Here is a 13,332-nt window from a genome sequence, read left to right on the forward strand (position 1 = left end):
TAGAATACATATCCCGCGCAAGCAACTTGGTGTGAACCAACTCTTCTGTTTTTGAAGCGTTTTTCTCTTTGATCCAATATGGCTGCCAGACCACGTGACTGATGACATCATAAATTTACATTCTTTAAGATTATTGTTGTGTAGATCACGCTAAATAAATTTCAAACTCATCGGTCTAAACGCTGTACTTGTCGAATTATGACGTCATAATAGAGGCACAAATGACGTCATCCTTAAAACAGACATTCCCATGCAGAGTTCTTTACAATGAGCCACGTTTCATATTTTCCATACGGCGGTTTCGGAGATATAGAGGTGCAACGTTTTTTGTTTTTTCCAAGATGGCGCTTGTACAACCTGACTTATGACGTCATAATTATTTTTAAAATTCTACAGGAGGAGGCGCTCCAATGGTGAAAATATTGTGTCCATTGGACCACCAGTTGCAGAAAATGAAATCCATATTGATCGGATCAGGCGTTGTACTTGTTGACTTATGACGTCATAATGAAGGCACCGGTGAGATCATCATTAACATACATTATTCCACATGGCGAGTTCTTGCCAATGAGCCATGTTTCCATTTTTTCCATGAATCGGTTTCAGAGGTAGAGGTGCAAAGTTTTTCCAAGATGATGCCCATACCACTTAACCTATGACGTCATAATCACGTTTAATAGTTCTACAGGCGGAGGCGATCCTATAGTGAAAATTTCGTGTCAATCGGATCAACGGTTGCTGAGAAAATGAATTTTTAAAATGCAGACATGCCACACGTGAGCACGTACGAACGGACGCAGAGATCGCTTAACCCTGTTTTTCACTTCACTCGTACAGGGTAACAAGTTAACGTTCATTAACAGCAAAACTAAAATGTATCAACGTGTGTTTCGTCTGCTGGCACGAGTTGATGTACGTTAAACTGGGTGTCCTGTCTGCTGATATTAGTTGATGTACGTTAAACTGGGTGTCCTGTCTGCTGATATTAGTTGATGTACGTTAAACTGGGTGTCCTGTCTGCTGATATTAGTTGATGTACGTTAAACTGGGTGTCCTGTCTGCTGATATTAGTTGATGTACGTTAAACTGGGTGTCCTGTCTGCTGATATTAGTTGATGTACGTTAAACTGGGTGTCCTGTCTGCTGATATTAGTTGATGTACGTTAAACTGGGTGTCCTGTCTGCTGATATTAGTTGATGTACGTTAAACTGGGTGTCCTGTCTGCTGGTGCTCCCCCAGCAATTGATGAAAGCCTTGAGCCACGTGCTGCATACAAACAAATAACTAATTAATAGCAACAATGTCCAGTAATTTTGAGTCGGTGGATTCTCAAGGTATGAGATGAGCAGCAGTAGCTCCAGTATCAGGAGAGGACTCGTCACAGGAGGAATAAGCAGGAGGACTCGTCACAAGAGGAGTAAGCAGGGGGACTCGTCACAGGAGGAGTAAGCAGGAGGACTCGTCACAGAAGGAGTAAGCAGGAGGACTCGTCACAGAAGGAGTAAGCAGGAGGACTCGTCACAGGAGGAGTAAGCAGGAGGACTCGTCACAGGAGGCGTAAGCAAACTGTCATCATTTTCACCCATAGCCTACTTCCTTGTGTAAATCTCAACTCAAAAAAAAAAAAAAAAAAAAAAAACATTTCCTTCTCTGTTCTCATTCGTTTATTCATTCTTATTCGTTCGTTCGTTCTTCGACCACGTGTTTCTCCCCCATTTCCCCAGATAGTTTTCACTCATTAACCTTCAATGTTTACACTTTCCCCTCAAGTTATGTATTCCGTCATATTTTATAACACCTTTTTCTTCTTCTTCTTTAAAAGGCTGCTTTCGACTTGCTCACCAAATCAATTCATCCCAAAAAAAATATCCATCTCCTATAGTGCCTTTGTTCTACATTCCCTAAACTCTCCTGCACTCCATCCTCCATCCAGCGTCCTTAAACGTATTTTTAACTCGAAGGTCACAAGAAACTCATTTTGCAATAAATGTTCGTTACCCATAAATCGTACACTTTCAAAAATCCAATCTCACCCCTCCCCTCCAAATCTTCCCCATAACCCCTCCCCTCCAAATCTTCCCCATCACCCCTCCCCTCCAAATCTTCCCCATCACCCATCCCTTTCAAATCTCCCCCCTTGCCCCCTCCCTCCTAAACTACTCCCTCACCCCTCCCCGCCAAGGCGCCCCCTCGCCCCTCCCCTCCTAGACTCCTGCCTCACCCCTCCCCTCCAAATCTCCCCCATATCCCATCCCTTTCAAATCCCTCCCCTTGTCCCTTCCCTCCCAAACTCCCCCCTCACCCCTCCCCTTCAAATCTCCCCACCCTCATTGCTTCTCAATTTCCCCCCGCTCACTCCCCCTCCTCAAAGCGTCCTCCCCGCTTCTTCCCCCTTCAAACTCTCACCTCCATCTCCCCCAACCTTCTGCCTCGCTCTTCCCCCTCCTCAAATAACACCTCATTGTGGCTCACCCAATCACCATCAAACCTTTTGTCCGCCCCATCCTTCCCTTTCTCCGAGCTATTCTGAAATCTCTGACACACCTTCAACAGCTCTCCCTACCTCTTCCACCTCTTCCACATCTTACCCTACCCCTCCACCCCCCTGTTCTGTATCTGATGCTCCCCCTTCCTCTTCATTAACGGTATGGACCTCAAACATCCGGGGCCTTCGTTCAAACTTAACTGATCTCTCCATACAGGTTGCTTCTGTCAAACCAGACGTGATCTGCTTAACAGAAACTTTCCTCCTTTATGATGTCTCTGATTCCATAGTATCTCTCCCGGGCTACTCCCTCCTCCGGTATGATAGACCTGAGCCTCGTCCTGGAGGCGGGGTTGCTATCTTTATCAAAAACTCTCTTCCTCACTCGCCCTGCACTGCACTCTCTCCACCTCACCCCCAGGAATACCTCTGGCTACGGCTTCCCCTTCGCTCCCACCTCTTGTTCATATGTGTGTTGTACCGTCCACCAAACAGTGATGACTCCATCTACATCTCGCTGTCTGATGATATGGACCAACTTCTATCTACTCATCCCAACTCTCTCTTCCTCATATGTGGTGATTTCAACTGTCATCATGCCAGTTGGCTGGGTGTGGGTACCTCTCTCACCAGCCATGGCTCCTCAGCAAAGGACTTCTGCGACTCACTGGGACTGACACAATCTGTCAATTTCTCGACCCGGATCTCAGTCAACGGAACATCTTCTCTTCTGGACTTGGTTATGACTAACTTCCCTGAAAATGTCTGCTGCTCTTCTTCTGCTCCGATCGGATCATCTGATCATGTCCTTGTTAAAGTGGACATCTCTCTGACCATCCTCAGGGAGCCTGCTCAGCGTCGACGAGTCTGGCATTTCACTCAGGCCAACTGGCACGGTCTTCAAGCAGCCATCAATCATCTGGACTGGTCTCCCATCTCTACCACCTCTGACATCAACTCATCCTGGGAATTCTTCCAAAGTAAATTGCTCTCTCTCATGCACAGATTTATCCCATCTCGTCTTCAGTTGTCATACCCTTCCTCCCGTCCATGGTACACGGAATCTTGTGGTGAGGCTGTTGCCCAGAAACAACTTGCCTTCGTCTCCTGGAAAGCAAATCCAACGGAAGGAAATCTCATTTCCTTTCACAAAGCCCGAAACAAGTGTGTGTCCACCCTCAGGAGAGCCAGGAAACAATATCTCTCCGTTCTCAAGACCGAACTCTCTTATCTGTCTCCCTCTTCCAAATCCTGGTGGCATCTGGTCAAATCCGTTTCTGGTGTTTGTTCCCCCTCCATCCCCTCCCTTACCTCAAACGGCTACACAGCTGACTCCGCACGTGAAAAAGCTGAATGCCTCAACTCTGTGTTTGCCTCTAAATCTTGTGTCCCAAACCCATCCCTCTCTGTACCCACCATACCCAGTCGTACCCTGCTGCTCCTGGACTCCGTGTCCTTTCCTCCTGACAAGGTGGAAAAGTTTCTGTCAACCCTCGACTCTGATTCTGCAACTGGACCCGACGGCATCAGCCCACGGGTCCTAAAATCCTGCTCTGCTGCTCTATCTCACCCTCTCTCTGTTCTCTTCACCCTCTCTTTTGCTCAAGGTCAACTGCCATCTGCTTGGAAATCAGCCAACATCACCGCTTTGCACAAAAAAGGTGCAAAAACAGATCCTAGCAACTACAGACCAATCAGCCTTCTCCCAATTATCAGCAAAGTCATGGAATCCATCATTGCTTCTGATATGAAATCTTTCCTCTTCTCCAATGGCTTGATCTCTGATCATCAATTTGGTTTCAGACCAGGTCACTCTACTCTGGACATGCTGCTTCTGCTGTCTCAACAATGGATGGAGGTCCTCAATGCCAAACAGGAAATTAGAGCTGTCTCCCTCGACATATCACGTGCCTTCGACACGGTCTGGCACCCCGCTCTGCTCACGAAACTCTCCTCCTTTGGTATCCATGGAAATCTCCACGCATGGCTGGCGGACTTCCTCTCTAGTCGTCGTCAACGTGTGGCCCTGAATGGGTTTCTCTCATCTCCTCTTCCTGTTCAGGCTGGAGTTCCCCAAGGCAGTGTTCTGGGCCCCGTGCTTTTTCTGGTCTTCATCAATGATCTCTCTGACTCTCTCGAAAATCCTCTCTATCTCTTTGCTGATGACTCCACTCTCTGCCGCTCCATTCCTCTTCCCTCAGATCGGCAGTCTGCTGCCTCCTCACTCTCTGAAGACCTGGACAAAATCACAGACTGGTCAAACAAGTGGAACATGTCTTTCAATCCTGACAAATCTCACACTCTTACTATGTCTCTCCGAAAAGATCGACTGGACAACCCTCCCATCTACTTTCTCAACAATCCTCTCCAAGAAGTTCTGTCGCTCAAGATTTTGGGTCTCACTATCTGCCATGATCTTTCTTGGGAAAACCACATTTCCAAGCTGGCCTCCAAAGCCAGTCGCCGACTGGGCATCCTCCGTCGTGCGAAGTCCTTCCTCGGCACACCTGAGCTCCTCACCACATACAAGGCTTTCATCCGCAGCTCAATGGAATACTGTTCTCCCCTATGGGCCGGTGCTCCTGCCTCACACCTAGCTCGGCTTCACGCTGTTGAAACCAAAGCTTTCAGAATTATTGGAATCTCCCGCGATGAAGCTATCTCTGAGGGCCTTTCACTCACTCACCGCAGGCAGGTAGGTGGTCTTTCTGTCTTCTACCGACTCCTCTCCGGCCTTGCTCCCCCAGCTCTCTCTGTGCTCTGTCCCCCAAATATTCCTACAGGTCGCACAAGATCTGCCAGCAACCCTCTGATGGTTAAACTGCCGAAATCTCGGCTCTCCGCTCACCTTCACTCTTTCATTCCTCTTTTCTCCCGCCTCTGGAACAAACTCCCTCACTCCCTTCAATCCCACTCCTCCCTCCAGGTCTTTAAAACAGCTGTTCACCACCATCTCTTATCTTCCCCCATCCAAAACCTTGATCTTTTCTACCCCCGCTAATTCACCCCAGATCCACCTTGTTTGAAATTCCAACTTCTTTCCTGGAAGTCCTGGCAGTGTCCATATGTTTTATACCTCTCCCACTGCCCCCTTCCCACGCCCCCCCCCCCCCAAAGCCCTCGCCCTCTCTCAGATCTCTCGATGTCTCCATGTCTCTCGGTCCCTGCTCTCAAATGTTGTGTTTGTGTCCTTCCCCCTCTCTCCCCATCTTGTCTACCGCTCCCTATGTTATATGTTTTATGTGTCGGTTTGTCTTTCTGTGTGTTCATGTGATTAATGTTCGCTCTTTCACGAGCCTCGATATTGTATACAAAAAAAAAAAAAAAAAAAAAAAAAAAGCAGGAAGACTCGTGACAGGAGGAGTAAGCAGGAGGACTCTCACAGGAGGAGGAAGCAGGAGGACTCGTCACAGGATGAGTAAACAGTAGGACTCGTCACAGGAGGAGTAAGCAGGAGGCCTCGTCACAGGAGGAGTAAGCAGGAGGACTCCTCACAGGAGGAGTAAGCAGGAGGACTCGTCACAGGAGGAGTAAGCAGGAGGACTCGTCACAGGAGGAGTAAGCAGGAGGACTCGTCACAGGAGTAAACAGGAGGACTCGTCACAGGAGGAGTAAGCAGGAGGTGTAAGTAGGAGGACTCGTCACAGGAGGAGTAAGCAGGAGGACTCGTCACAGGAGGAGTAAACAGCAGGCTCGTCACAGGAGGAGTAAACAGCAGGCTCATCACAGGAGGAGTAAGCAGGAGGACTCGTCACAGGAAGAGTAAACAGGAGGACTCGTCACAGGAGGAGTAAGCAAGAGGAGTCAGCAGGAGGAGTCAGCAGGAGGACTCGTCACAGGAGGAGTAAGCAGGAGGACTCGTCACAGGAGGAGTACGCAGGAGGAGTCAGCAGGAGGAGTAAGCAGGACTAGTCAGCAGGAGGACTCGTCAGAAGAGGAGTCAGCAGGAGGACTCGTCACAAGAGGAGTCAGCAGGAGGACTCGTCACAGGAGGAGAATATTCCATTGAGCAACTAAATCAGGGGCTTGTTGTCCCCCGTCGCGCCGCGGAGCGAAAGGGGGACTATGGTTTTCCCCTCCATCCGTGTGTGCGTCTGTCCGTGCGTCCGTCAGTGCATGCGTGCGGACGTGCGTGTGTACGTGCGTGCGTGCATAAGCGAAGGACCGAATTCTAATTTGGTGTGTGGGTGCAACCCACGTCAAAATCCAAGATGGCCACCGCCATGTATGTCTGAACCTTGTGAGCGGAATATCTTGAAAAACAAGCATTCTGAGTATTGCGCTGCAATACATGTCCCCTACCAAAGTTCAAAGTGCCATAACTTTGTCAAAAATGATCGAATATGCAAATGTATGCACGGTTGATGCTGGTTTTCAAACTTGATCTGAGGTATGCTGAAACACATGTGTGTCACGCCTCGCCTCATTGATAAGCCCGCAAGGTCGCTCGTGGAGTGGCCTGCACGTATTGCACTGTGTAAAAACCACCGTTTAGAGGCAATTTTTCCCCGCAAAGCGGGGGTTGGCCTTTTCGGGGACCGTGGTTGTTGTTGTTTTTTGGTGCCCTTTTTGAAGCAATGTTTTACGGCCGGATGCCCTTCCTGCCGCCAACCCTGTTTGTCGCCTTTTTACGATAAACAGGGAATTACCAGTGTACTGGTATTCAATTTGCCGACCTCGGAAGGTATGACAGGCTGAGTCAACCCCCCTGGCGTTAATTCAGCGATCGACCGGGATTCGAACCCAGGATCCTTGGTATCCTAAGCTGGCACCCTAGCCGCTAGCCCAACACCAGGAGTATCGTATTGCACTGTGTGAATTATATAATTACCAACTCACGGTCTGAGGTACCAGCGATTCAAGAGATATCCATTTTTTTTTTTCGTTTAATTGAGGATATCTGCCAAACCACGTGCCCTATCGCAAATTCCAAAAGGATATTTTAGTAGACTGACATGCTGAACAGATTTGTGAAGTTTCCCCTCGATTAGATCAAAAATGAGGGAGGGGCTCGGTTTTAAAGGTTCATGCTTTAAAATGTCATAACTCTGAAACCATGTGACGGATGACGTCATGCTCGCTGACTTTTTTGTTCGTCATGGGCATGGGATTCTGCCTGCAAAGTTTGGCCTCGATCTGTTCAGCCGTTGCAGAGAAAAAGGGGTTTTCGTGTTTTCACGAAAAACAATATGGCGGCCGAACCACGTGACCTGTAACGTCATAATTACTAGTAAATATTCTACAGACCGAGTCCCTCCTACGGTGAAAATTTGATCTCAATCGGTCCAATTATTGCCGGGAAAATGTTTTTTTTAAGGAAATTAAAACTTAAAATGGCACTGAGTTAAGGATCATCAGAATTATCAGAATTCCCAAAGTTCAAAGTGCCATAACTTTGTCAAAAATTATCGAAACGTTGTGAAGTTCCAACTTGATCTGTAACTTATCATGAGGAAGCGATGTGCCAAGTTTGAAATCATTAGCATTAAGCATTTAGAAAAAAAGTCCGGAAAACTGTTCTTTGCGTGACGGACTGACGGACTGACAGACTGACGGACTGACGGACGGAGGGACGGCGTGCAAACTTATAGTCCCCTCCGGTGTACACCAGTAGGGGACTAATAAGCATTCTGAGTATTGCGCTGCAATACATGTCCCCTACCAAAGTTCAAAGTGCCATAACTTTGTCAAAAATGATCGAATATGCAAATTTATGCACGGTTGATGCTGGTTTTCAAACTTGATCTGAGGTATGCTGAGAGACATGTGTGTCATGCCTCGCCTCGTTGATAAGCCCGCAAGGTCGCTCCGTGGAGCAGCCTGCACGTATTGCACTGTGTGAATTATATAATTACCAACTCACGGTCTGAGGTTCTAGCGATTCAAGAGATATCCATTTTTTTTTTTTCCTTTAATTAACGATATCTGCCAAACCACGTGCCCTATCGCAAATTCCAAAAGGACATTTTAGTAGACTTACATGCTGAACAGATCTGAGAAATTTCCCCTCGATTGGATCAAAAATGAGGGAGGAGCTCGGTTTTAAAGGTTCATGATTAAAAACGTCATACCTCTGAAACCATGTGATGCATGACGTCATGCTCGCTGACTTTTTTGTTCGTCATGGGTATGCGATTCTGCCTGCAAAGTTTGGCCTCGATCTGTTAAGCCGTTGCAGAGAAAAAGGGGTTTTCATATTTTCACGAAAAACAATATGGCGGCCGAACCCCGTGACCTGTGACGTCATAATTACCATTAAAATATTCTACAGATCCAGTCCCCCCTACGGTCAAAATTTGATCTCAATCGGTCCTATTATTGCGGAGAAAAAATCTTTTTTAAAGGAAATTAAAACTTAAAATGGCACTGAGTTAAGGATCATCAGAATTATCAGAATTCCCAAAGTTCAAAGTGCCATAACTTTGTCAAAAATGATCGAAACGTCGTGAAGTTCGAACTTGATCTGTAACTTATCATGAGGTAACCATGTGCCAAGCTTGAAATCATTAGCATTAAGGGTTTAGAAAAAAAAGTCCGGAAAACTGTTCTTTGCGTGACGGACTGACGGACTGATGGACGGGTGGGACGGCGTGCAAACCTTTTGTCCCCTCCGGTGTACACCGGTAGGGACTAAGAAGCGAAGTACCAACTTCTAATCTGGTGTGTGGGTGTATCAAGCATAAGGTGTATTATAAGGTGTATTCACACACCGTAGGGGGGACTGGGTCTGTAGAATATTTTAATGGTAATTATGACGTCACAGGTCACGGGGTTCGGTGTATAAGGTGTGGGTGTATTGACCAAACCCTCTCCTTCGACAAATACACTAAACAGATCACAAAGACAGCCTTCTTTCACCTGAAAAACATCGCCTGTCTCCGTCCATCCCTCTCCTCCGTGGCTGCTGAAACCCTCATCCACGCCTTCATCACTTCCCGTCTGGACTATTGCAATAGCCTCCTTTATGGTTCACCCTCAACAATCACCAATAAACTCCAATACATTCAGAACTCCGCTGCCCGTCTACTCACCCATTCCCGGACCCGTGACCACATCACCCCCGTCCTTTACAAGCTTCACTGGCTCCCCATCTCCCAGAGAATCCAGTACAAAATCCTCCTCTTGACCTACAAAGCCCTCCATAACCTGGCCCCATCCTACCTGGCTGACCTCCTCTCCAGACACACTCCCACCCGCAACCTCCGCTCTGCTGGTACCAACCTCCTGACCCCCCCCCCCCCCATCCGGACCAAATTTAGATCCTGGGGGGACAGGGCCTTCTCCATCGCTGCTCCCACCCTCTGGAACTCGCTACCTCACACCATCAGAGACTCCTCCTCACTCACCACATTCAAAACATCACTCAAGACCCACCTGTTCAACACTGCATTCAACATTTAACCCACAGCATCTAACCCCTGACTATCTCCTCTCCTTCTCCCTCCTTTGTGCTTTGAATATTTCCCTATTGATTCTTCTTTTTTTGCGATTGTTTTTATGTTTTGCTATGCATTATGTTTTGCACTCTGTCAAAGCGTCTTTGGGCTTCCTGAAAAGCGCTATATAAAATAAATGCATTATTATTTTATTATTATAAGGAAGAAGGCTATTGAAAATTGGGTCGCCACGTCAAAATCCAAGATGGCCGCCTTGCGCCTTCCACTTTGTCAACTCACATCACTTCACCGACGGGGGACCTAGGCGTACCGCTTGTTGACCTTGTTTGACGATTTCGCTATAACCCATCAAACCGATTAACAAACTTCAAAACTTTCAAACTTCAAACCTTCAAACCGGATTTCGCTTTTCAAACCGGTTAAGTCACCATCTTTACTGATTTCGTCACTTACCTCTTACAAATGACCTGAATGTGTTTCTTGGTGTGCAGGTGTCTGCAGGTTGCGAGTGGGTTTATATGGATGGCACCGAATCACGTGGTTCGACCAAGGCCCGAGTTCATGTGACTTTCGAAAAGCTGGAACACAGTCTGGAACTTGTCGTTTGGTTTCCCAGAATGCCACTCATCCTGAAAATGTCGCCTCCAGTTTTGAGTGTCGTTGATCGCTGGAGAGTTCCCCTTCGACCACAAAACGGGTATACATCTTCTGCACACACACACACACACACACACACACACACACACACACACATATATATATATATATATATATATATATATATATATATATATATATATATATATATATATATACATATATATATATACAGACTTGGCATTTAATATGGAATTTGTTTTTTTCTTGACTTGGGTTTACTTTCTTCACTCAGTATATCAATCTGGTGAGTTTATTTTACACTTTGGTGATTTATTTGTTAAAAAACCATGTCACTGATTGTCTGTCGCAGCAAGAAGTCAACAACAGTAAATGTCAGCTCTTTCACGAGCCTCGATTCAGTATACAAAAAAAAAAAAAACAGGATTATATCACAGGTGGCGTGGCAAAATGTACGGACAGGTGCATTTGATGATTGGCTTTACAGTCGGGTATACAAGGGTTGTTGCGTTCTGTATTAGTGGAAAACAACTGCTGCACGTCTCCAAAAGTTATTGCCGCTTCCTCTGGAGATGGTCCGTCAACACGACAATGCTGTTTGTCATGGAGTGATGGCTTTACGAAATTACGGCATGAAACAGCGTGCTATTGCTCGGCAGTATGGCATCACTCAAGGTCAGGTGTCAAAGATCCTGAAACGAAATGCTCAGAGGGGTGTCCCTACTCCAATAACGAGGCCAGTACGTCCCCGCAGAACCACAAGGAGGGATGATCGCCAGCTGCACCGGTTAGTCCGCAATGGCCGTACCAAGTCAGCTAATCAGCTTGGGGCTGAGTGGCAGCAACTGACAAATGTGCCTGTATCCAGAAGGCTAGTCAACCAACGACTGGTTTAAGCAGGCGATCGTGCCAGGCATCCCCTGAGAAAGCCACGCCTGACCAGACAACACCGCCAGCGCCGATTACAGTGGGCCAGAGAGCACCGTCAATGGCAGCCAGGACACTGGAATCACGTGATCTTCAGTGACGAGTCTAGATTTCTGGTCTATCGTCAAGATGGCCACGTCCGAGTGTGCAGACAAGTGCATGAAGCCTACAACAAAGATTGTATAGTGCCAAGAGTCCAAGCTGGAGGTGGTGGGGTGACCGTTTGGGCTGCTTTTCATGCAGGGGGCAAAACTGACCTGGTTGTTCTGAATGGAAACCTGGACCAGTTCAAGCACAGGGCCATTCTGCAAGAAACATTGCTTCCATTTGCTCGTGCAGCCTTTCGAGGAAACTTTGTCTTCCAAGATGTCAATGCACGGCCTCATCGTGCTCGCATGATCCAACACTTTCTTGCTGACCGTGGTGTAGAGCATATGGAGTGGCCTGCCATGTCTCCGGATATAAATCCGAGAGAGAACTTGTGGGCAGAATTAACGCGTCAAATCAACCACTTGGACCAGCAGCCGACCTCTGTGCATGAATTGCAGCAGACTATTGTCACTGCATGGCAAGCGATTCCTGTCCAAACCTTGGCAAATCTCGTGAACAGCATGCCTCAACGTGTACATGCTCTCCTGAATGCTCGTGGGGGTTACACGAAGTACTGAACTGTAATTTTACTGTCCGTAATCCCAGTCGTAATGTTTTTGTTAAAAAAATTTTTGGCTAATGTGCAAAATAAAGAGATACTTCTCGAAAACGTACAGAAGTTTAACACAGTACTGTCCATGAATTGAGTTCGATATCAGTTTACATCACTTTCAAGGATCAATAATTTATTTGTTTCGAAATGTCAAATGTGGTTTTCTTTCTTTTAAAGGTCACATTAACAAAATCTGGAATAATTTCAACATAATTCCAATGAACTTTTGGTTCTAAGACATCTTGAAAAGTAAGTTCACCCCCACAAAAAAAATATTCCATATTAAATGCCAAGTCTGTATATATATATCACTTCACTTCCGTTGAACTTGGGGCCGACTCAGAAGAAGACCTTTGTTGGTCGAAAGCTTGTCGACAATTAAAGATCGACGTCCTGAAGCTACGTCCGCGTCTTATTTAATCTAACGATTATATATATATATTGTTACGGACGCGGTTTAGATGTTATTTACCGAGCGGTGGTATTGCCGCGACCGAACAGTTATTCCCCGACTAGACCCCGATTCCACCCAGACGTTGACCAAATCGCGCTATGCTAAATCAATGATGGAAAGGACACAACGACTGGGATAGATGAAACGACGCAAGGGGTACAGTTCTCAAGACCTCCGGAGGAGGGTATAATTACAGTGGTGGAGAAAAGGGGGTAGATTACAAGGTAGTGAGGTAAAGACACAGAAGAGATGGGCACTTAATTACAGTCTTATCTTAGCCCAGACAGACCACAGACAAACGGAACAAGGTAGACTTACACAGGGATTGATGGCAGGAATCGACAGGTAGGTTGATAGCACAAGGTGCACCTTGGCTCGGGGACAGGATCAAGCATGGTCCAAGAGATGCAGGGAGGTGTCACAGCGCTCGGAAGGGACGTCTCTCTTGCTTCAAGCTCAGCGCGCATCTGACGTCACCTCCCTCTTCCTGCGCATGCTCAGCGGGGAGTGACACGCCCTCGGCTGGTTGGCTCCGCCCCCCTGGGGCCGGTCCGCCGCTTCCATTGGGTGCGGGGGTTACTGGGCTCCGCCCTTGACGAGGAGCTGACAGGGAGCCCCTATTTGGGAACCCCGTCGAGGACATATTCGATGGCGGCTCGTTGGGAAGGCCTCGTGCCCTCCCAACACCCCCTACCAACCAAGCCGGAGTGAGGACGCGCACTCCCTGTGCACGCCGCTGCCGTTGCT

The 13,332-nt window shown here is 47.3% G+C and overlaps 1 protein-coding gene across 1 annotated transcript in view; it reads left to right on the forward strand.

Moving 5' to 3' along the window:
- LOC137439309 (transmembrane protein 132D) overlaps positions 1-13,332 on the forward strand; it is a 78,112-nt gene that overhangs the window by 19,938 nt on the left and 44,842 nt on the right. Inside the window, exon 2 of the mRNA XM_078767937.1 lies at positions 10,375-10,580. Within this exon, the coding sequence (XP_078624063.1) occupies positions 10,375-10,580 (206 nt within the window). The remainder of the gene's footprint in view (positions 1-10,374; positions 10,581-13,332) is intronic.

The sequence above is a fragment of the Myxine glutinosa genome, chromosome 14 (genome assembly GCF_964187855.1).
Source record: "Myxine glutinosa chromosome 14, kmMyxGlut1.1, whole genome shotgun sequence".
In the NCBI taxonomy this organism is placed as follows: domain Eukaryota; kingdom Metazoa; phylum Chordata; class Myxini; order Myxiniformes; family Myxinidae; genus Myxine; species Myxine glutinosa.